The sequence below is a fragment of the Rhinatrema bivittatum genome, unplaced genomic scaffold, assembly GCF_901001135.1.
Source record: "Rhinatrema bivittatum unplaced genomic scaffold, aRhiBiv1.1, whole genome shotgun sequence".
NCBI classification, from domain to species: Eukaryota; Metazoa; Chordata; class Amphibia; order Gymnophiona; family Rhinatrematidae; genus Rhinatrema; species Rhinatrema bivittatum.
This window is the reverse complement of record NW_021820844.1, coordinates 22472-46947: the sequence shown is the minus strand read 5'-3', so window position 1 is coordinate 46947 and position 24476 is coordinate 22472. Positions and strand designations below refer to the sequence as shown.

Genomic DNA, 24476 nt, shown 5'->3' with positions numbered 1-24476 from the left:
ACCCTTCTTCAATCCCCCCCATCTCTTAGCCTTCTCTGTCCTCTCTCTCTCTCTCTCCTGCCCACATTCCTGGTCCTCTCCCCTCTCCTCAGTCTCTGGTTCTCCTCCTCCCTATCCATCCCCATGATCTTCTCCCTGTGCTGACACACAGGATCCCCTGTTCTCACCCAATAAAAACAAAACAAATGATACAGATGCCAGCGAGGAGAATAAAACCTGGAACTGTTTGTCAGTGCGCTTCAGATATTTCTAATTCTTGTTGCAGAATAGAAACTGATCTGCAGCAGGGAAATGAGGCTGTGCCTCAGGCCATCTCCTCCGTCTTGTCTGACCTTCCGGGGTGGGGGGCCATAGCACCAACTCTTCCTGGAATGGCAAAATCCTAAATCTGCAGAGGGCAGGCAGGAAGCGGAGAGTCGTACGTAGCCCGGGCATGAGACTGGCTCTGGCCTGCAATCTGAAGGGGCCAGCAGAAATGCCAGGGGGGAGAGAGAGAAGGGGAAATAATGTGGTGGGGATGAGCTGAGAGTGGGGAGAAGAAGGATTTCCCAAGCAGAAGATCACAGGTTCATAGATACACAAGGAATAAAGCAGTTCCCTGACTTGCTGCTCCTGTCTCCCTCTCCCCCCTCTGCAGCTGATTCTCTCCTCGGATCCACCTTAAGGAATAAAGCAGTTCCCTGACTTGCTGCTCCTGTCTCCCTCTCCCCCCTCTGCAGCTGTTTCTCTCCCCGGGATCCACCTTAAGGAATAAAGCAGTTCCCTGACTTGCTGCTCCTGCCTCCCACTCCCCCCTCTGCAGCTGTTTCTCTTCCCTGATCCACCTTAAGGAATAAAGCAGTTCCCTGACTTGCTGCTCCTGTCTCCCTCTCCCCCCCTCTGAAGCTGATTCTCTCCCCGGATCCACCTTAAGGAGTGAGCATCCCCCCTCCCTCCTGCCTGACCTCTGCCGGGGAGCTCTGCGCATGCTCCTGCTTTCTTTCTCTGCCTGCAGAGAGCAGGAAAGACTCAGAGTAAAAGCAGAAACTTTCTGCCTCCCCAGGACCGGAAATCCCTGCAGAGGGGGAGAGCAGGGGCTTTATCTGAGCCCCCAGGAATCAGCCCTGCCCCCTCTGAATCCCCCCCAGCACCTGCAGGACTGAGAGGGAAAAGAGGAGGGCAATGTGTGCCCTGGTGTCCGATCCGGTAAGAAATCCTTCTCTGTCCTCTTGTGCATGTAAAGGAAACCTTTTCCCTGTGCAGCTCTTCCAGCCTCCCCTCCTCCCAGCACAGGGCAGAGATCTTTCCAGCCCCGGGAAGGTTTGAGCTCTGCTCACCCCGAGATCGGCAGAGATTGGCAGGGTGGGGGATGTTGGGGAGGGCACGCAGCCTCTCCCATGCACACCGTGGGTGCTCTGACATGCACTGATGCACAGACAGATGCACCTGAGATCTCCAGGGTTTCTCTGGAAACCAAGCAAACTCTACAAATTACTGGAGATTTAATAAGAGCTGAGCTCTCTCCATGTCAGGGAGCTGATCTCACTGACAGAGGCCAGAGAAAGCAGTTTATTGCCCGCACATTATAATGAAACTGGAGGGAGAGGGGCTGAGGGGGTCCTGTTTGCTGTTCCAGGCATCGGTCACGTTCAGGGACGTCGCTGCTTATTTCTGGGAAGTGGAGTGGGACGTTCTGGGAGAATGGCAGAAGGAGCTGTACAAGGAAGGTCATCAAGGAGATTCACGGCCTCCTCCTGTCCCGGGGTAAGTCTGCTTTTTCTATCATTTTGTTATTATTTTAGATTTCGCTTGTGCCTTTTCAGTGGTGGCTCAGGGTAAGTTACCTTCACGCGCTCCAAGGACTTAATCCTAGGCACAGAATGGGAGGAGAACCTCAGTAAATGCCCCCCCCCCCCCCCCCGAGTTTGTCCCTGAGGCAATGAGGGGGTGGAGTGGCTTGGCAGAGGTCACAAGGAGCATCCAGGGGGGGATTTGCTTCGTTTGCTGCTTTTCCCCCTCTGGTTGTCGGGGGAAGCTTGAAAGTTATCTGGGGACAAGCTGTCAGTACTCGGACACTGCCCTATTATTTTATTCAGGGATGTCCAGTGGGACGTTACCCCTGACAATGTGTCCGGCAGAGCTCAGCCCGCCCAAGTTATCCGTTGCCCTCAGCGTCGTCAAAATTGTTCAGGTTGTGAATTGCCCTGATTCTAACTCAGATCAGATGAATAAAAATATCATTAACAAATAACAGGGAACAGATGAAATGAGAGAGTCATTTTGCTATCTTTACTGGCAGGTCATTCAATTCTTAATCCCGATGTTGTATTCAAGATTAAAAAGGAAGATGAGAAATATTTCCCTCAGCACTGGGAGCTGGAGGGGAAAGAAACCATGAAGGACCCCAGCATCAGTAAGTAAATGTTCTGGATTTAAAGGGCTCTGCATTTTCAGATCACAGGAGATGGGGCATTAACATCAAACATTTGGGGACTTCCAATCCATTTCCTAATATAATATTAGCAGGTCCTGGGTGACCCCTCCTAGACTCGTTTGTTTTCTCATCCCACCTGCAATGCCTCCAGCTAGGAGGGTCAGGAATAGAAATGACTGCACCAGAAACTCTCCAAGGTTTAACCTTAATCAAGGGGCAGCCTGCAAGTGTCTGTACACACACACACACACACACATATACACACACATATACACACACATATACACACACATACACACACACACACACACATATACACACACATACACACTCACTCACTCACTCTCACACACACACTCACACATACACTCACTCACACACACTCACAGCTCCATCTCAACAGAAAAGAGATGAAAGCTCCCAGGGCTATACAAGAATAATTTAAATGTAATTTTTGCTATTTCTTATTGGCAGGTTATTCAATTCTTAATCCTGATGTTGTATTGAAGATTAAGAAGGAAGATGAGAAATATTTCCCTCAGCACTGGGAGCTGGAGGGGAAAGAAACCGTGAAGGACCCCAGCATCAGTAAGTAAATGTTCTGGATTTAAAGGGCTCTGCAATTTCAGATCACAGGAGATGGGGCATTAACATCAAACATTTGGGGACTTCCAATCCATTTCCTAATATAATATTAGCAGGTCCTGGGTGACCCCTCCTAGACTCGTTTGTTTTCTCATCCCAGGCCTTCCGATTGTAACGTCTGTGTTCTCACTGAGCGTCAAACAAGAGGCAGATCTGCCCTTCCTGGATCCTCCTGAATCAGAGACGACTGAAGGGATTCACCCTCCTGGAACAGGCAAGTATCAGATTCCTCCCGGGCGTCTTTTCTAAGATCAGGCGGTGCCAGTTAGGAATTCAGCACCGGGAGGGTAAGAGGCCGGTCCCCTCTCTCTCGCTATCTGTTTCCTTACATGGGATGGGGTTGGGCTGCCTGGGCTGGGAGTGGGGGGCCTGGGATGGCGGCCGGTCAGGCAAGGCTCTCAGTCCTGCACTGTCGATGTGGGTGACGGGGCTGGAGGGGGCCCCTGCATTTTACCGCTGTCTTCTCGAAGGTCGGGACCTGCCAGCCCGTGCCGTTTGTGCGGGACCCTGCGTGAATCGGCTGGGCGGCCTCTCTCGGCCTGGCAGCGGACGTTCGCGTGACCCCCAAGACCCCTGCAGTGATCCGGCTGTGCGGGCACCACTGCGTTTGGGTTCGTCTCCGTAAACCACTGGGCGGAGAGAGGGAGCTCTTTCACTGCCGTCCGGAGTTGTGAGGACTCTGACACCGTTTGCCTGTGTTTTTTTGGTCCGAATGGGGTTTTCCCTTTCCTTCCTTTTCCCATTCACCCCCCACCAGTTCACCCTGGCCCGTCTGTCATCCTCTTCTCCCCTCTCCAGTCTTTCCCTCTTCTCAAGTCTCTCCTTCTTTGTCCCTCCTTCCCAGCGTCTCTCCGCCCCTTCCCTCAGCTCCTGCTGTCTCTCCTCCCTTTCACGTCCTTCCTTCCATCCCTCACTCTCCCGGTGCCGCTCCTAGATGCCAACCCCCTCCCTCCCAGGCAGCAGCTTGTGCTTTCACTTCCCCTGAGCCCGGGCAGCGGGAGGGAGGGAGGTTGGAGGGAGGAGCGATTCGTACTGTCCTGGTATCTGTGCGGGTTCCCTGTCTCGGTTCCTTTTCATGGCTACAGAAGGCCCTCAGCGTCTTCCTCCGGGATTCTTACTTTTTCAGAGCTCACGAGATTCCCATCCTCTCACTTTGAGCTAAATGTCGCCCTTCTTGAGTCGGCGCGTCCAAGAGCTTTTTTTAAAAGCCGAAGAGTTCGCTGCCCGTGGAGCCGCTGCAAACGTCCCTTTTGTAGAGAAATGACTCGAGCGCGCTGCAGCGAGGAAGGTTTATGGAGGGCAAGCACCTTCCGGACTCTTGTCGGTCAGACTCTCGCTCAGGTTACGGTGCAGAAGATCAGTAGAGGATTAGACGCGCACCATAGCTTGAGTTCAAGAAAGCCTGGGAGGAGCCGAGGGGATCTCTGAGGCAGAGGAAGGGGCCTTTTAGCTGAGCAGGAGATGAGGCTGGGCAGACTGGATGGGCCCAATACGCTCTGTGTCTGCCATCATGGTCTGTCTCTAGGTGTTAAACTGACTTGGAGCTCTCTCTCTCTCTCTCATTGGATGAAACAAAACAGAATATCAGTGAATACCCAGACAACTTGACCGTTTCGGCCAAGAGACAATGACGTTTGTCCCCCCTCACTTCTTTATTTTAAGGGCCAGTTGCTTCCTATCACGTCTGAGATGAGAATTGCAGGTGTAACCCTGGCCTCAGAGTTAGGAATGTGACCCCACATTAACAGCGTGGTAAGGAGCTGCCCTGCACGGTGAGGAATTAATTCCTAACCTGCGCCCTTCTTTGTAAAATGAACATCTGGTGACAGCTTGCTTTACCATCCAGACTGCAAGATGTGCAGAATACGTGGCCTGGGCTCCCGCCGGATCCAAGATTACGTGGTCAGAGCTCACCGGGACTTCAGAAGCTGTGCCGGCTGCCGATTGTGGCATCTCTAGAACAAACCTGCTTGTATAGCTCTGCAGACATCTCTGCTCTAGAGTCAAATGTTACTGCGCATTTACTGCCTCTTTCTGTTCTGTTTCTGCTCCGTTTACCAGGATTCTTTGTTCTGAATTTTCCAGATTAGTTATCTGTCTAGTTTCAGAGTTTCATGCGTCTTCTGCTTTTCATTCATTATTAATGCCTGGCTCCTGCTGCTTTATTCGTGTAGAATATAATAAATAAATGCATTTTCCCATGTTTGTAACAGGCAGCAGAGGTCACAGGCCTGACCCCACAGCAGGGACGCTGAAAACGGAGGAGCCTCAGGTCAGCGAGCGGCTGGAGGGAGGAGCGGTGAGCAAAATATTCCTTTGTAATAAAACGCTTCGTGCAGCTCCTCTCGGATTAACGCGTCAGGTTTTACATTGGGGGAGCTCATTAAGGGTAGAGATGGTTACCACAAGCAGGATATTCAGAGAGAGCTCTGCACCTGATTTCAGGCCCCATTTTCAGCCATTTAAAGTGGCTAAATAAAGCCTCTGACTACAGGCCCCTAAATAAGCCTCTTGATTAAGGTGCACACACTTAGGAAAGGTTTGACTTCTGTAAATGTAGGCACGATAGGCATCTTTGAGGAGCAGAAGATCTCTACAAAATGTTATCGATCTCGGAGAATAGAGCTCTCTTCAGGATATAATGTAACTGGGGAGCCGATCTCACTGACAGAGGCCAGAGAACGCAGTTTATTGCCTGCACATTATAATGAAGCTGCAGGGAGAGGGGCTGAGGGGGTCCTGTTTGCTGTTCCAGGCATCGGTCACGTTCAGGGACGTCGCTGCTTATTTCTGGGAAGTGGAGTGGGACATTCTGGGAGAATGGCAGAAGGAGCTGTACAGGAAGGTCATCAAGGAGATTCACGGCGTCCTCATGTCACGGGGTAAGTCCGCCTTTTCTATCATCTCTCACCCATACACACACTGCAGGATGGCTGCTGCCATGGCTCACTGGTCTCTAGATAGGAAAACCCAGGTTCCTGGGATACTAAGATAACTCTTTCTCAGATGCTCCTGATAAGAAGCTGGGACTCCTCCTCTCCAGGAGGGCACAGGCTGGCAGAGAAGATTGGCACCTGCAATGCCTCCAGCTAGGAGGGTCAGGAATAGAAATGACTGCACCAGAAACTCTCCAAGGTTTAACCTTAATCAAGGGGCAGCCTGCAAGTGTCTGTACACACACACACACACACACACACATACACACACATACACACTCACAGCTCCATCTCAACAGAAAAGAGATGAAAGCTCCCAGGGCTATACAAGAATAATTTAAATGTAATTTTTGCTATTTCTTATTGGCAGGTTATTCAATTCTTAATCCTGATGTTGTATTGAAGATTAAGAAGGAAGATGAGAAATATTTCCCTCAGCACTGGGAGCTGGAGGGGAAAGAAACCGTGAAGGACCCCAGCATCAGTAAGTAAATGTTCTGGATTTAAAGGGCTCTGCATTTTCAGATCACAGGAGATGGGGCATTAACATCAAACATTTGGGGACTTCCAATCCATTTCCTAATATAATATTAGCAGGTCCTGGGTGACCCCTCCTAGACTCGTTTGTTTTCTCATCCCAGGCCTTCCGATTGTAACGTCTGTGTTCTCACTGAGCGTCAAACAAGAGGCAGATCTGCCCTTCCTGGATCCTCCTGAATCAGAGACGTCTGAAGGGATTCACCCTCCTGTGATAGGCAAGTACCACTCCCTGCCCTCGCCTTGTATTCTCCCCTCCTCTTCCCTCTGGATTTCCATACGACTGAGCTAACACACAGGCCCCTCCCTCGTTTCTTGTACCCGTTGCTCCCCACCTGCCTTTACCACCGCCCTCTGTGTCCGTCCTAAATCTGTGTAAATTTGCTGTTCCCTGTACGTACCAGGATCAGTCCAGACTGCTGGGTTATGCCTCCCCTCCAGCAGATGGAGTCAGAGAGAAAACTGAAGACACCCCCTAGATATACTGGTGTGCCACCTGCCATCCTTCAGTATTTTCTCTGACTCCAGCAGATTGAGAGGCATAACCTGCGGTCCTGTCCCGGTTAGGCTATTTGTGCTGGGGCTTTGCTCTTTTGAACTGGAACAAGTGCTGACTTACCTTCGGGTCTTTGTTGTTCAGTGTTGTCAGTCAGGTTTGTCATTGGTATTTAGCGCAGAGCGACAGCGCAGCGCTAAGTGGCAGGGCAGGCACAGAGGGCATTGCCCTCTTGAAATACCCGGATTAGTGTCCCAGTAGGTTGGGGGAGAGATTACCGGTGGGCCGGTCACCCTCCCCTTTATGTACCAGGGTCCCTTACCCTGAAGGGGGTTTTGAAAAAAAAAAAAAAAAAAAGTTTTAAAGTTTCCTTTTCTGCCTTCGAGCCACTTAAGACCTGTTGGTGACAGGCAGTGAGCTTTTGCTTCTAGCCCCGGCCTGCCGTGCCTCTGCGGACTCCGGAGGGGGTGGCTGGGTCACCCGGCGCATTTTTGCGAGCCACGTTTGTTCTCTTCTGTTTTTTGGCGCGCTTTTACCTGCCGCCTGCGTTTCGGCCCGGGATGCCGCGATCTTCGGCCTGCGGGGGGGCGGGGGCGCGACTCTCCCGCGAGGGTCTCTGCACCCGATGTCTTCCCGGGGGCGAGGGACCCTCGGGGGGGCCGAGCGCCGCCCGCAGCTGCCGTCCTTCTCCTTCCCCGTCGCGGCAGAGCAAGCAGCCGGGCTCCCGATATTCGGCCCCTCCCCCCTCAGGGAGGAGGGCGGCGGCCATCTTGGCCACGAGGCAGCCGGAGCTATCAGCGTCGGAGGAGGAGTTCTCCCCTCCTCCCTCTCCATCCGGTCTAATGGCAGAATCGCCGCCCGTTTTGGAGGAGGAGGCAGCCCCTCCCCCTTCTGGTGCAGGTAAGGCAGCTTTGAAGAGGTCTGTGCCTTTTTCGGCAGATTTTGTGCTGTTAATGCACAAAGCTTTCTTGCAGGCAGAGGCAGGATGGGAAGCTGATGGGCCCCCCCCCCTCCCAAGCTTCCCAGGCTTGGGGGGGATCAAGGGAGCGTGGGGGTTAGTGACCCTCGTCCGCGGGGACCAGGGGGCTCAGGACCCCCGCCCGCCGGCTGCAGGATTACCAGAGCCTCAGGGGGACCCGGATTCGTTCGCAGGGGCCGATCCTGCATTGGTTGAAGGGGACGACCCCCAGGTGCGCCGCTTGTTCGGCAAAGAGGAGTTAGCATATTTAATCCTTCATGTATTGAAGGAGTTGGAGCTTCCGGCCCCGCAGCAAGACGCGGACACTTCCACGGGGGACGTGGCTATGGCGGGCCTGAAGGCCCCCCCTCAAACGTTCCCCTTTCATCATAAGGTGTTACAACTTGTTTCCAAAGAGTGGGAGGTCCCAGAGGCTTCGCTGCGTGTGAGCAGGGCCATGGAAAAACTGTATCCCCTACCGGCGGACTCCCTGGATCTCCTAAAGACCCCCTCGGTGGATTCGGCGGTGACGGCTGTGGTCAAACACACCACCATCCCCGTTACGGGGGGGATAGCTCTCAAGGATCTTCAGGATCGCAAGCTGGAGGTCTTGCTCAAGCGCATTTTTTATGTAGCGGCCCTAGGGGTCCGGGCAGCGGCGTGCAGCAGCCTGGTGCAGAGGGCCAACCTGCGCTGGGTTCAGCAGCTGCTTACTTCCCAAGAGCTTCCACCTGGCGAGGCGGAGCAAGCCAACTGCGTGGAGGCTGCGGTGGCCTATACAGCGGATGCTTTGTATGATTTGTTGCGGACCTCAGCTCGGATTATGTCCTCCGCGGTTTCCGCACGGCGACTGCTATGGCTCCGTCGTTGGTCGGCGGACGCTTCTTCCAAGGCACGCCTAGGTTCCTTTCCTTTTAAGGGTAAGCTATTGTTTGGTGAAGAGTTGGATCAACTTATTAAAGACCTGGGTGATAATAAGGTTTACAAGTTGCCAGAGGACAAACCGCGTCAGTCTCGGTCTTTTGGAAATGCCAGAGCTCGTTTTCGGGGTCAGCGCCGGTTCCGAATGGGGAGGGGTGGCTCCTTTTCCCAGAAGCAACCGGCAAGGTCCCAATCTTGGTCTTCTTCCTTTCGTGGTAGGCGGCCTCCCCGGGGGGGTGCCTCGCAGACTTTCCCGGCCATCAAGCCAGCTCAATGAAGGTGCGCAGGCCCACTCCTCGGTTCAACTTATCGGAGGTCGGTTGTCCCGGTTTTGGGAGGAGTGGGTCAAAATAACTTCGGATCAATGGGTCCTCGACGTGGTGCGTCACGGTTACGAGTTGGACTTTGCTCGACCCCTCCGGGACTTTTTTATGATATCCCCTTGCGGGCCTCGGGAAAAGCAACTTGTTATAGCCGAAACGGTGAACCACTTACGGGCCCTCGGGGCAATACTACCCGTTCCCCCGGACGAGACAAGAACGGGCCGCTATTCCATTTATTTTCTAGTCCCAAAGAAGGAAGGTACGTTCCGTCCCATTCTGGATTTGAAGTGAGTAAACAAGGCCTTGCGCGTTCCCCGGTTTCGCATGGAAACTCTAAGGTCTGTTATTGCGGCCGTCCACAAGGGAGAATTTTTGGCTTCTTTGGATCTAGCCGAGGCATATCTCCACATCGGAATCCGGGAGCGTCATCAGAGATATCTGAGATTCATGGTGTTGGGAGAACACTACCAGTTTTGTGCCCTTCCTTTCGGCCTCGCTACAGCGCCAAGAGTGTTTACCAAGGTTCTTGTGGTAGTCGCCGCTTTCCTGCGACGTCAAGGAATATTGGTACATCCCTACCTGGACGATTGGCTCATACGGGCGAAATCGGAAAGCGAGTGCAACCGGGCAGTCCGATTGGTGATACAGCAACTTCAGTCGCTAGGCTGGGTGGTCAACTTTGCAAAGAGCCAGCTGCTTCCGAGTCAACGGTTGGATTTTTTGGGAGCGCGTTTCGATACCCTGGTAGGCAAGGTATTTCTGACTCGACAGAGAATGGAGCATCTGATGTTTCAGGTACAGCGGCTTCTAGATCTCCAGTTACCCACGGCCTGGGATTATTTGCAAGTCATTGGACATATGGTGTCTACTCTGGAGATGGTGCCGTGGGCTTTTGCTCATATGCGGCCGTTGCAAAGGGCTCTCCTTTCTCGCTGGGACCAGAAATCCGAGGATTACGGAGTGCAGTTGCCACTGATAGAACCGGCGCGGTCCAGCTTAAGCTGGTGGTTGGTCCCGGACAATCTTTTGCAAGGAGTGGACCTCGAGCCCCCCCCTTGGGTCATAGTGACGACGGATGCCAGTCTGACCGGCTGGGGGGCAGTCTGTCAATCCCGTGCAGTGCAAGGGACGTGGACCCATCGCCAAGCGTCGTGGTCCATCAACCGTCTGGAAACCAGGGCAGTACGCCTAGCTTTGCGTCAATTTCTGCCAATGGTACGGGGCCGGGCGGTTCGGGTTCTGATGGACAACGCGACCACGGTAGCATACATAAATCGACAGGGCGGCACGAAAAGTCAGCAGGTGGCGGTCGAAGCGTCCTTGTTAATGGCCTGGGCGGAACGCCACCTGGCCCGCATCGCGGCCACTCACATCGCGGGCGTAGACAACGTTCAAGCGGATTATCTCAGTCGTCGGTACTTGGATCCCGGGGAGTGGGAGCTCTCGGACCAGGCGATGAGTCTCATCACCCGGCGATGGGGAGTGCCGCGCCTAGACCTGATGGCAACTCGGCTCAACGCCAAGGCAGCACGCTTTTTCAGCCGAAGGCAAGAACACGGATCGGAGGGGGTAGATGCGCTAGCGATTCCATGGCCTTGTCACACCCTTCTCTATGTGTTCCCCCCCTGGCCCTTAGTAGGCAAGGTGTTAAGGCGTCTAGAATCCCATCAGGGACCAGTGATTCTAGTTGCTCCCGAGTGGCCAAGAAGACCGTGGTTTGCGGACCTAGTCAATCTCGCCAGGGACGGGCCCTTACGGTTGGGCCACCTTCCGAAACTTCTTCGTCAAGGACCAGTATTTTTCGATCTAGCGGATCGCTTTTGTCTGGCGGCTTGGCTTATGAACGGCGGCGGTTGAGAAAGAAAGGCTATTCGGAGCCGGTTATTTCTACCTTGCTTCGCGCGCGGAGACCTTCTACCACACTTGCTTATGCCAGGGTGTGGAAAGCATTCGACTCCTGGTGCGCGACCGCCCAAGTTCAGCCTCGTCGTGCGGCGATAGCGGATATCCTTACCTTTCTACAGGATGGTCTGAAGAAGGGTTTGGCTTATAGTTCTCTGCGAGTCCAGGTGGCGGCTCTGGGTTGTTTGAGAGGAAAGTTTGAAGGATCCTCTCTCGCATGTCATCCGGACGTGGCCAGATTCTTGCGCGGTGTTCGAAACTTATGTCCTCCACTCAGAGCCCCTTGTCCTTCCTGGAGCTTGAATTTGGTACTCAAGAGCCTCACCGTCGCGCCCTTTGAGCCGCTGAGGCGAGCCTCCTTAAAGGATCTCACCCTCAAGACAGTGTTCTTAGTGGCCATAGCCTCCGCGCGTCGGGTATCGGAGCTACAGGCGCTCTCGTGCAGGGAGCCGTTCTTGCGTATCTCTGCCTCAGGGGTGTCGTTACGTACGGTTCCTTCGTTCTTGCCTAAGGTTGTATCGGCTTTTCACGTGAATCAGTCGGTGGACTTGCCGTCCTTCTCGGAGAAGGAGCTGCAGTCTTCTCACGGTTCCGACTTGAAGCGTTTGGATGTTCGTCGAGTGCTTTTGCGATATTTGGAGGTCACCAATGATTTTCGGCAGTCAGATCACCTGTTTGTATTGTGGCAGGGGCCCAAAAAGGGTTTACAGGCCTCAAAAGCTACTATTGCCCGCTGGCTGAAGAGCTCGATAGCATCCACGTACATTGGGTGTGGTAAGCCCGTTCCGGACGGGCTTAAGGCCCACTCTCTCCGTTCACAGGCGTCTTCCTGGGCTGAGAGTACTCAGGTCTCTACCCAGGAGATTTGTAGGGCGGCCACTTGGAAGTCGTTGCATACTTTTGCTCGACATTATCGCGTAGATGTTCGGGGGCCGTCGGCTGCTTCTTTTGGCAGCAGTGTGATTCGAGCGGGACTCTCGGGGTCCCATCCCATTTAAGGCGGCTTGGGTACATCCCAGCAGTCTGGACTGATCCTGGTACGTACAGGGAAAGGAAAATTAGGTTCTTACCTTTGCTAATTTTCGTTCCTGTAGTACCAAGGATCAGTCCAGACGCCCGCCCAAGTTTTCTGGGAGTCCGCTCGTATTTCAGGTTTTCTCGATGTCAGATTCTTACGGCTCGTGGTCCAGTTTCCACGGTAAGTTGACCTTGGTTTGGGTTGTTCTATACCGTTTTGGTTGTCCTGTTGTGGTCATGTTTGTTCCTTGTTCTTGTTTCTCAAGGAAGTTTTTACTTGTTCTGCTCAATGGGTACTAAAATATTTTGATGACTTTGACAGTGGCTACAGTGGTCCTGTCGTTCGTTTCTGCTTTGATATCACATATACTGAAGGATCGCAGGTGGCACACCAGTATATCTAGGGAGTGTCTTCAGTTTTCTCTCTGACTCCATCTGCTGGAGGGGAGGCATAACCCAGCAGTCTGGACTGATCCTTGGTACTACAGGAACGAAAATTAGCAAAGGTAAGAACCTAATTTTCCTATTGGTTGCAAGCTGCTGCTGCCTCTGTCAGGAGGGGACTCCAGGCATCCACCCCCCTGTCAGTAAAGAAATATTCTCTCACGTTTCCTCTGCAGATTCCTCCGTCATCTTCATATCCTGTCCTCTTCTCCAGGAGTCTCCTTTCCACCTTCCCTCACCCTCCTGTCTAAGAATTCCTTGGCTTTGGTGCCTTCTAGTGACATCTCCCGCCCTGCCTCATATAATTATAATGAAGCGGAGGAGCCAGGGAGAGTCAGATTTCTGAAATCGGGCAGCTGGATGAAAAAACATCTGGTTTTATCAAAAATACTCTTTGAGGTAGAAATGTTCAGCATGTTTTTGCAATAGCAGTAACCACACCAGATTATTTTATAGATCCTGAGGAATGAAGTCACCCACCTCGGTGTTAAAATGATCAAGATTCTCTTTGAAGGGATTTCTGATGATGATCAGCCCAGCAGCACCCTCCTTTCTTAGCGCTGCACTGGTGGCAGTGTCTATGGACACAGCTTAATCCTGAGCTCACTTGCACTGATAATACAGGCTCTGGGGTAACGTTTCTACATATTGTAACCATCTTTTCCCATAACAGGCTCCCCCAGTGTCACCCCTGACATTTTAATCCGATTTAAGCAAGAAGGACGTGGGACTGAGCCCCCGAGATCTGAGGACAGAGGGAACCTGAGCATCTCAGGCGCCTGTGAGGAGCTGCATGAAGCAGGCGATGCAGCTTGGATTAAAGGTACTGCTGGGCCGATCCAAACATTGCTGAGACACGAGGCCTCCTCTGGGCCAGACACAGCGAGGAGGAGGCGTTAAATCATGTCCCTGACCTCTGACCTTTCTTGTGTGGAGGGCTCCCAGTGGCAGCAGGAAACCCCCCTCCTGGGAACAGTAAGAGGGAGGAAGGCAGGGGGAGCAGCAGGAGGGAGGGAGGGGGATTGCACAGGAAACGGTTTCCATCCTCGTGGGATTGTGGGACCCCAGCAGGAGAATTATGAAAGGAGTTCCCTGTACGTACCAGGATCAGTCCAGACTGCTGGGTTATGCCTCCCCTCCAGCAGATGGAGTCAGAGAGAAAACTGAAAGCACCCCCTAGATATACTGGTGCGCCACCTGCCATCCTTCAGTATTTCCTCTGACTCCAGCAGATTGAGAGGCATAACCTGCAGTCCTGTCTAGATCCTGACAAAAAGTCTTTCAGGTGTCATTTCTTAATTTATTCAGTTCCCTGTACGTACCAGGATCAGTCCAGGACACCTGGGTTGTGACTCCGCACCAGTAGATGGAGACAGACTAAAACTTGTGGGCGGAGCCATATATGCCCCTGTGTCAGTCACAGCCCCTCAGTCTTACTCTGTCTCCAGTAGATGGTGCAGGTGCGGTCACAGCTCCTCCCTGCCCTGGTTCTGGTACTCCGTCAGGGTTGGTTATTTCTTTTTGGTTTTAGGCCAGTTTAGGCTACGGTGTTTGTAATTGGGGTTTTTGCCAAATTGTCACTGACGTCCGTCCGCCCTGCCTCCCAGGGGGATTGAGAGGTCCTGAGGGGACTACCCCCCCCTGGTTGAGGCCGCTGCTAGGGTCGAGGACCCGGCTTTCCTAGTAGCAGCGTCAGGGGTGACACCGGGGAGCCCGGTTCACTCACCCCTGCTGGATTAGGGCTCCAGGACCACGGACAGCGACAGGCGTTTTTTTGTAAAAAAAAAAAAAAAAAAAAAGTGTGTTTTTATTTTTGTGCCGGCTCTCTGTTTTCTTCGAGTCTGCTCTCGGGGGGAGCGCTGCTGGCAGGGGGGAGGCCGTTCGCGCGAATTTTATTTATTTATTGTTTTGCTGCCGTGGTCTCCTTCTTCGCGCCGTTTTCGCCGGCATGCCTCGTGGCTCGGTTTGCAGGGCCTGCGGCTCGGCGCGCGCGAGGGCTTTTGTGCTGCCTGCATCCCGGGAGATGAAGGGTCGTCCGGGGCGTCTCGGGGGGCTCGTTTGCGACCCGCGCGACCGCCGCCGAGCGGGGGGGGGCGCGGTTGAGAGGCCCCAGGAGTTTTTTCCCGCTCAGTGCGGGAGCGGCGGCCATTTTGGCCACGGGGCGCGAAATGGTGCGGGAAACGGCAGGGCCTTCGGCCTTGCCTCCCGCGCTGTCTCCTCAATGAATCGCGGCGGGGGGGTGTCCCTCGGGGGCCCCCCCCGAATCGCGGCGAGGGGGGGTCCCTCGGGGGCCCCGGGGAGCCCCGCTGAGGTTTCTTCCGATTCTGGCTCCTTTTCTGAGGACTTTGCGCTTTTGCTGCGCAAAGTCCTGAAATATATGAAAAGCAAGTGCGGCCGGAGGGAATCCTGCAAGGCTCCACTGCTGAAGAAATCCAAGAGGCCATCGGGGGTTGCTGAAGTGCCCCCGAGGCCTCTTCCAGGGGGAAGAGGCCTCCACGTGGCGTCCCACAGGAGGCGGACTCAGATTCCTCCACGGGGGCAGACACTGATTCCCCTGAAGAGCCCCTAAAGGGGGCCGACAAGGTGGCAGCGGGCGGATCCGCTCCATCCGGCGCAGGAAAAGGATCACAGGCAGTGGAGGGAGACGATCCCAAGGTGGTCCGGCTCTTTCGCAGGGAGGAACTGCCACCCTTAATTCCGGCCATTCTCCAGGAGCTGGGTATAGAGGCCCCTCCGGTAGTGGTTCGGCAGGAGGCGAACATGGATCCGGTCCTGTTAGGCCTCACGGGTCCGGCAGTGGCTTTTCCGTTTCATTTTTCTTCAACGGACATCCTCTTCCGGGAATGGGACACCCCAGAATTGGGTCTGAAGGTCAGCAAAGCCATGGACAAGCTTTACCCGCTCCCGGAGGATGCGCTGGACCTTCTCAAACTTCCCAAGGTGGATTCGGCGGTTCCTGCGGTAACAAAGAGATCCACTATCCCACTCACGGGAGCGACAGCCCTCAGGGATCTTCAGGACAGGAAGCTGGAAGTGCAGCTTAAGAAGATTTTCGAGGTTTCCGCGCTGGGAGTACGAGCCGCCATCTGCACGAATTTCGCTATGCGAGCTAGATTGCGCTGGGCTCAAGTTCTACAGGCCAATGCGGATCTTTCTGCAGACGAGGCAGTGCAGGCGGATAGGTTGGAGGCGGCAATAGCATATGGCGCAGATGCTCTCCACGATCTGCTGCGCACGTCGGCGAGATCCATGGTGGCTGCGGTTTCGGCGCGCCGACTCCTGTGGCTACGCAACTGGGCGGCAGATGGCTCTTCCAAGGCTCACCTCTGGGCGCTGCCATTCAAAGGTCTTCTTCCTCCCGTGCCCCGCAGTGGCAGCAGCAGCAGTCCTTTCGGGGGAAGCGCTTCGGAAGGCAAGGGGGTCCCCTGGCGATCACGGGGGCCAAGTCTTCGCAATGAAAGGTGGTCGGCCCCTCTCCCGCCGCGCCCCCAGCAGAATGTCGGGGTGCGGTTGATGTCCTTTTGCGAGAGATGGCCCGGTGTAACGTCGGACCAGTGGATCCTCAACGTGATAAGACACGGCTACGCGTTAGATTTTGCTCGCACTCCAGCGGACAAGTTCCTTGCCTCGCCCTGCAAGGCCCCCGAGAAGAAGGCGGCGGTGCTAGACACCATCCGACGCTTAGAAGCATTGGAAGCCATTTCCCCCGTCCCGGTCAGCCAACAAGGCAAGGGCCGTTACTCCATTTACTTCATCGTCCCAGAGAAAGACAGCACGTCCAGACCAATTCTGCATCTCAAGGGGGGTAAACCGATGCCTTCGCGTTCCTCACTTCAAAATGGAGACGATTCGGTCAGTCATTGCTGCGGTACGGTACGGCCCGGCGAGTTCCTGGCCTCCCTGGATCTCACGGAGGCGTATCTTCACATAGGCATTCAGCCGTCGTTCCAAAGCTTCCTCAGGTTCTGCATTCTAGGACGGCATTATCAGTTTCGGGCGCGCCCGTTTGGGCTCGCGACAGCTCCCCGTACATTCACGAAGGTGATGGTTGTGGTGGCAGCGCAGTTGCGCCGAGCAGGTCTCCTGGTCCATCCTTATCTGGACGATTGGCTGATTCGGGCGAGGTCCGAGGATCAGTGTCGGAAGTCGGTGGCCAGGGTCCTCCATCTCCTGCAGTCCCTGGGATGGGTGGTCAACTTCAGCAAAAGTCATCTGGCACCCACGCAGACCTTGGAATATCTAGGAGCGGTGTTCGACACGAAGCAGGGCAAGGTGTTCCTGTCGCACGACCAGGTGTGCAAACTACAATCTCAAGTACGGCGCTTATTGTCTCTCCGCCGACCGCGAGTCTGCGACTACCTTACGGTCCTAGGGTCTATGGCCTCCACGCTGGCGCTGGTTCCCTGGGCATTCGCTCATCTGCGACCATTACAGTCCTCCTTACTGTCCCGCTGGAAGCCCGGTCTCGGAGGGCTTCCATCTCCCGCTTCCTCCAGCGGGACACGCGAGGTCCAGCCTACTCTGGTGGCTGGATCCCAGTCATCTGTCTTCTGGAGTCTCCCTTCTGGTGCCCGATTGGACAGTGGTAACCACGGATGCCAGCCTCTCCGGTTGGGGGGCGGTCTGCCTAGGCAGCTCGGTCCAAGGCCGATGGTCAGTGTCGCAAGCCCAGTGGTCTATCAATCGCCTAGAGACCAGAGCGGTCCGTCTGGCCCTACAAGCCTTCCTGCCGTTGCTGCGGGGAAAGGCAGTCCGAGTGTTGTCGGACAATGCGACCACCGTGGCATACATCAACCGCCAGGGCGGAACAAGGAGCCCCCAGGTGGCGGAGGAGGCTCAGCGCTTGATGGCTTGGTCAGAGCTGCATCTCAGCAACATAGCAGCATCTCACATTGCGGGAGTCGACAGCGTTCAGGCGGATTTTCTCAGCCGTCATCGCTTAGATCCCGGAGAGTGGGAGCTGGGGGACGTAGCGTTCCTTCTCATTTGCGAAACGTGGGGTGTGCCCCACATGGATCTGATGGCCACGTGGCACAATGCGAAGGCTCCGCGATTTTACAGTCGACGTCGAGAACGGGGGGCAGAAGGCGTCGATGCGTTGGTGCTTCCATGGCCGACGGATGTGTTGCTCTACGTGTTTCCCCCGTGGCCAATGATCGGCAAGATTCTACGGCGCATAGAGTTGCACCCGGCCAAGGTGATCTTGGTGGCACTGGAGTGGCCGCGCCGGCCGTGGTTCGCAGACCTCGTCCAGCTGGCAGTAGCGGCACCCCTTCGGCTCCAAGGAATGGCGGGCCTACTCCATCAGGGCCCCGTCTGTTTGGAGGATGCGGATCACTTCTGTCTCGCGGCATGGTTTTTGAGAGGAGGCGCCTGAAGAGTAAAGGTTACTCAGATGCGGTGGTGGCTACGTTGCTGCGTTCCAGGAAACAGTCGACATCTCTGGCTTATGTCCGTGTCTGGGTGGTTTTTGAGGAATGGTGCGTGCAGCGTGGGGTGGACCCCACTTCGGCTTCAGTTTCCGACATTCTGGTGTTTTCTCCAGGCAGGTCTAGCCAAAGGTCTGGCGTGCAGTTCTCTAAGGGTTCAAGTAGCGGCGCTTGGTTGTTTGCGAGGTAAGGGCCGTGGTACGTCCCTGGCGCTTCACCCGGATATTTCTCGTTTCCTTTGGGGAGCTAAGCACCTTCGTCCTCCATTGCGTCTCCCTTGTCCGGCTTGGCACCTCAATTGGGTTCTCTCCGCTCTATGCGCGGCGCCGTTTGAGCCCTTGAAACGCGTAACTCTTAAGGATCTCACTTTAAAAAACGGCGTTCTTGGTGGCGATTGCCTCGGCACGGCGTGTTTCCGATTTACAGGCCCTGTCCTGTAGGGAACCTTTCTTGCGTATTTCAGATTCCGGAGTCTCTTGCGGACGGTTCCTTCCAAAGTTGTTTCGTCTTTTCACGTGAATCAATCGGTGGAGCTGCCCGCTTTGGTGGGCGGGGAGTCCTCCGTCCCAGAAGCAAGGGACTTAAGGAAGCTTGACGTGCGGAGATCCCTCCTCCGATATCTGGAGGTCACTAATCCGTTTCGGGTCACGGATCATCTGTTTGTCCTGTTCTCTGGTCCAAAGAAAGGGGCCGCAGCGTCCCGCACAACGATCGCCCGTTGGCTCATGGAGGCCATTGGTTTGGCGTACTTGATGCGGGGAAAACCACTTCCCGTGGGCCTGAGGGCTCACTCGACTCGATCTCAAGCGGCGTCTTGGGCGGAAGCGTCGCAGGTGTCGCCTCAAGAGATTTGCAGGGCGGCTACCTGGCAGTCGTTGCATACTTTTATCAGGCATTGCCGGCTGGATGTCCGGGCTACCGATTCCGGGGGTTTTGGAGAGAGGGTACTCCGAGCGGGACTCTCTGCTTCCCACCCTCAGTAGGTTTGCTCTGGTACATCCCAGGTGTCCTGGACTGATCCTGGTACGTACAGGGAAAGGAAAATTAGTTTCTTACCTGATAATTTTCGTTCCTGTAGTACCAAGGATCAGTCCAGGATCCCGCCCGCAGTGCTGCGCTGAAGTAACGGAGAGTCCGCTCATTGTTCTGAATTATTCTGTTCCGCTTGTTTAGCTCTCTCGGTTGAAGAGTCCGTTTCCAGGAGGGGTGTTTCTTTCCCCGTTCTTTTAGCGGTTTATAGCTAGTTTAGTTCTCTGGTTGTGTTCTACTTTGACATTACGTATGACTGAGGGGCTGTGACTGACACAGGGGCATATATGGCTCCGCCCACAAGTTTAAGTCTGTCTCCATCTACTAGTGCGGAGTCACAACCCAGGTGTCCTGGACTGATCCTTGGTACTACAGGAGGGGGGGCACTGTCCTCACCGCCACGGGTGTGCTATGTACTTGTTATGCGACATGGCTACTAGGATATTATCCCTAAATGTGAAGGGGCTGAATACTCCGAGGAAACGTTTGCTGCTCCGTAAGGAGCTTCAGCGACAGAGGGCAGGAATAGCATTTATTCAAGAAACGCATGTACGGAGACACCATGAACGGCTTCCGACTTTCCCTCAGTTCTCTACCTGTTATTGGGCAGCCAGCTCTAAAGAGCAGAAATATGCTGGGGTGGGCATCCTACTTTCCTCTGCATGTGTTCATGAGGAGTTATTTAAATTGATAGATCCCCAGGGCAGATATGTTTTTCTGAAACTTAGGGTGGGTAAAAATATAATCTCCCTGCTAAATGTCTATTTCCCAAACACGGATCAGGTGGCCTTTCTGAATCACATTGATGACCTCCTGTTAAAGCATTTAGAAGGGGATTTAGTTCTGGGGGGTGATTTTAATGCCACTTTATCACCCTCTTTGGACAACAGTTCAGGCACCAGTGCCGCTCATAGTTTTCGGTCCAAGTGGCGTAGCTTCCTTGCCAAATGGTGTGTGATTGATATCTGGCGGCGGAGGTATCCACACTCTAGATCCTATTCCTTTTACTCTCATCCCCACGGCACGTACTCTCGGATTGACTATTTTTTTGTCTCCACACAAATGCAAAATAGGGTGCGGAAAACAGAGATAGACCATATCACCTGGTCTGACCATGCCCCAATCTGGATAGATGTTGAACTTCAGGACACTGTCCCTGGGTACAGGCCATGGCGACTTAATGAGGGCTTGCTTAAGGATCGGGATTTTGTTACCAAGATAGAGTCCCACCTGAAACTCTTTTTTCAGGAAAATAAGACAGAGGATATGACCCCCTTGACAGTATGGGAATGCTCTAAGGCTGTGATGCGGGGCCTCTTTATTTCTCAAGCAGCATACTGCACCAAGAAAAGGGAGGCCACTAGGCTCAGTCTGCTAGCTCAGTTAGGGGTCTTGACTAAAAGGCACAGCGCTACCTCCTCGAATTCTGTTTATAACCAAATATTACAGATTAAGGGCAAACTTCGGTCCCTGGATGACAAAGTTATTAGCCATCATATGCTCTTGTTAAAACAGAAATTCTTTGAGGGAGGCAATAAAGCAGGGTGATATTTAGCCCAAAAGCTGCGAGCTAAGAGGGCACAGGCGACCATCGCCAGGATAGTTACATCAGGGGACTCTGCTACTACGACGTCGGAGGGTATTAGGCATGCTTTTACAAATTTTTATGCCCATTTATATTCATCTGATGGTACGATAAATGATACAGCCATTGTCGACTACTTGCAATCGGTGCACTTACCTTCCCTGACTGAATCACAGAGGGTTTTTCTGGACAAGCCTATTGAGACCGAGGAGGTGCTCACCGCCATTAAACAATTGAAGCCTGGAAAGGCTCCAGGTCTCGACGGCTATACGGGTTGTTATTATCGCAAGTTTGCCCATCTCCTGGTGGGACCTTTGACGGACGCGTTTAACTCCCTCTTGCAGGGGTCGGCCATTGGACGGGACGCTAATACTGCTGGTATCACAGTGTTACCGAAACCAGGCCGTGACCCCACAAATTGTGGCTCTTACCGGCCCATATCACTCATTAACATTGACCTTAAAATCCTTGCCAGAGTCTTGGTCGCTCGCCTAAATGGAGTATTGCCCATTCCCTGTACGTACAGGATCAGTCCAGACGGTGGGTTATGTCCCCCGTCCAGCAGATGGAGTCAGAGTAAAGTTTTAAGGGTGCTGGTATATAAGCTGGTGCACCCTCCTAGATCCTCAGTATCTCTCTGACTCCAGCAGATGTGAGGAGGGGATCTCATGGTTCCCCCTATTTAGTGGTTTTCCGCTATACATATACTTATTTTCTCTCTCTTTCGTTTGATGGATCAAGTTAGTTAAAAAAAAAAAAAAAAAAAAAAAGGAAAAGAAGGAGGAAACTTTGTTCCTGCCAGAGGGAAACCGGTTCCCTTGGCCCCTCTGCTCATCCTGCCATCAGGACTGTCTCTTACCTGCTTTGTTTGTCTCTCGCGCTCCTTGTATTCTTCAGGGGTAAGCTGGGGGAAGCTTGTTGTTTGGGGCTTGTGTTTCTTTTCTTTCAGCACAGGTTCGGCGCAGCCTGAGGTGGATGCTGGTGGGGCCAGCCTCTCCCCTCCTTTCTTTCGCGGCGACTCACCTCCCCCGCGGCCCTGCGACGTTTCATTCCCCGGGGCCGCAGGCAGCAAGGAGGTCCCATTTCCCTGCCCCCCCTGGGGTTGAGGGTGTTTGGGTGGTGGTTTGAGGGCACGGCGAGCCCGCTCCTCCCGCGCCGCGATCATCAGCTGCTGCGTGCTCGAGGTGCTGCGTCTGACTCGGGCCTCGCGCGATGCAACGCGCTCGCTGTCCGTCCTGCGGCGGTCCGGGTCACGGCGCCTCGAGGGACGGTCCATGTGGTCGGTGCCCCCCCGGGGGGGAAGCGGGCGCCGTCCCACCGACAACTTCGCCGCCGCGCTCGGAGCGCCACGGGCCTCGAGGGGTAGCCCCGCCCCCGTCCTTGGCGGGAGCGGCGGCCATCTTAGAGTTAGAAGGCAGCGTGGGCTCAGACACGGAGGAGCCGTCTGATGATTTTTTGCCGTCCGCGCCCCCGATCTCGGATTCGGGGCCTCTGCCTTCCTCGGCTGGACCCTCCAGGGACCCCATGCCCCCGCCCTCGGCGGGGCCGCTCAGTTTTTCGGCGGACTTCGTGGTACTTATGCACCAGGCTTATTTACAGAGCCTGAGTCCTCAGGGGGGGGGCAGTTCTCTCTCCTCCCCCCGCCAAGGCCCCCAGGCCCTCGGGCACTACGACATCGGTACCGGGGACCGTAGGGGGCGGCGCCAGGGGGCCCCTGAGTATACCGCTTTTCCTAGGGGGCCCGTCTCCCTCGCCGGATCCGGGGGCGATCCTTTGGCACAAGTGGATGACGATTCGGGCGTAACAGCGCACCTGGAATGCGATGATCCGTGGGTCCTTCGCATCTTTCGCAAAGAGGAATTGGCGGATCTCATCCCTCACGTTCTCAAGGAACTGGACCTCGACCCTCCCATTGAACCACCGGGACCCCCGGCTCCTTCCGTAGCCTCCGCTACCTCCAAGGGAGACCCTGTCTTGGCAGGCCTGCGCCCCATAGCGAAGACCTTTCCCATTCACGATTCTTTTCTCCATCTCCTGGTGAGAGAGTGGGATAACCCGGAGGCGTCCCTTCGGGTCGGCAGGGCGATGGACAAGCTCTATCCTCTTCCGGGGGACTTCCTGGACCTCCTTAAGGTCCCCAAGGTTGATTCAGCGGTGTCCGCCGTCACGAAGAGAACTACCATCCCGGTCACAGGGGGCACCGCGCTGCGAGATATACAGGATAGAAAGCTGGAGGTCGCCCTCAAGAAGATCTTCGAAGTCTTGGCGCTGGGGGTCCGGGCGGCTATCTGCGGTTCTCTGACTCAGAGAGCCGGGCTTCGATGGGTTCAACAGCTCCTCACCTCTCAACAGCTACTGCCCGAGGAGGCAGCCCAGGCAGACCGTCTGGAGGCGGTCATTGCTTACGGGGCAGATACTTTGCACGACCTGCTGAGGGTCCTGGCAAGGACCATGGCCTCGGCTGTTTCTGCCAGGCGCCTCCTGTGGCTCAGGAACTGGGCAGCGGAAGCCTCCTCCAAGGCGAGTCTGGGATCTCTGCCCTTCAAGGGCAGGTTTCTCTTTGGAGAAGACCTCGATCAGATCATCAAGACCCTGGGGGAAAATTCGGTCCACAGGTTACCTGAGGATCGGCAGCGTGGTTTTCGTTCGTCTTCTGGAACTCCCAGGAATCGCTACCGCGCCCAGAGGCGTTACCGAGGCTCCAGGCCGCAGGGCCCTAGGACACCTTCCACCAGGTCGCAAACGTGGACGCGGCCCTTTCGGGGTCGCAGACCTGCCAGGGACTCCTCGGCACAGGGAGCCTCAGGCAAGCCTTCACAATGATGCCAGGCCAGTCCATTCCTCGCTGCCCCGGATTGGAGGTCGCATCGCTTTGTTTCGCGAGGAATGGACCAACATCACCACGGACCAATGGGTCCTCGACATCCTAAGAGACGGTTACGCGTTGGACTTTGTTCGGGCTCCCAGGGACCGCTTCATCTTCTCTCCCTGCGGATCAAGTCTCAAGCGCCTGGGGGTGCAACACACGCTGGACAGGCTGCTGACCCTGGGAGCCATTTCGCCCGTCCCCTTAGGAGAGGTGGGCTCGGGGCATTATTCGATTTACTTCGTGGTTCCCAAAAAGGACGGATCCTTTCGTCCCATACTGGACCTCAAGGAAATCAACAAGGTGCTCCGGGTCTCCAAGTTTCGCATGGAAACACTCCGCTCTGTTATTGCGGCAGTGCCTCAAGGGGAGTTCTTGGCTTCCCTCGACCTCACGGAAGCTTATCTGCATATTCCGATCCACCCAGCCCATCACAGATTCCTTCGCTTCAAAATCTTGGGACAACATTTTCAGTTCCAGGCTCTGCCCTTCGGTCTGGCGACCGCGCCCAGAACCTTCACCAAGATTATGGTGGTGGTAGCGGCCGCGCTCCGGAAGGAGGGCATTTTGGTTCACCCTTACTTGGACGACTGGCTTATTCGTGCGAAGTATCTGTCGCAGGGACGGGCGGCGGTCGACAGGGTGGTGTCCTTCCTTCAGTCCCTTGGCTGGGTGGTGAACTTCAGCAAAAGCAACCTGCGGCCAGCTCAACAGTTGGATTTCCTGGGAGCGCGTTTCGACACGGCTCTGGGCAAGGTCTTCCTGCGTCCGGACAAGGCTCAATCTCTGCGGGATCAAATCATCCGGTTTGCTTCTCTTCAGACACACACGGCGTGGGATTATCTCCAAGTCCTGGGTTCCATGGCGTTCGAGATCAGCTTGGTGCCCTGGGCCTTTGCACACCTGCGGCCTCTACAAATGTCCTTGCTCTCGAGGTGGAAACCAGTCTCTCAGGACTACCAGGTGATTCTCCCG

At 54.7% G+C, this 24476-nt stretch overlaps 1 protein-coding gene across 6 annotated transcripts in view; it reads left to right on the top strand.

The window, feature by feature from the left end:
* The first annotated feature begins 884 nt into the window (after positions 1–884).
* LOC115082213 (zinc finger protein 324B-like) overlaps positions 885–24476 on the top strand; it is a 38565-nt gene continuing 14973 nt past the window's right edge. Inside the window, exons 1-10 of one of the 6 annotated variants that reach the window (XM_029586467.1) lie at positions 885–1185; positions 1616–1743; positions 2279–2392; positions 2888–3001; positions 3159–3272; positions 5272–5357; positions 5814–5940; positions 6365–6478; positions 6636–6749; positions 13266–13415. In XM_029586467.1, the coding sequence (XP_029442327.1) occupies positions 2374–2392; positions 2888–3001; positions 3159–3272; positions 5272–5357; positions 5814–5940; positions 6365–6478; positions 6636–6749; positions 13266–13415 (838 nt within the window). In that variant the 5' untranslated portion in view covers positions 885–1185; positions 1616–1743; positions 2279–2373. Of the gene's footprint in view, positions 1186–1615; positions 1744–2108; positions 2393–2887; positions 3002–3158; positions 3273–5271; positions 5358–5813; positions 5941–6364; positions 6479–6635; positions 6750–13265; positions 13416–24476 lie in introns of those variants that run through there. The other 5 variants (XM_029586466.1, XM_029586465.1, XM_029586463.1 and 2 more) reach the window with 5 other exon arrangements.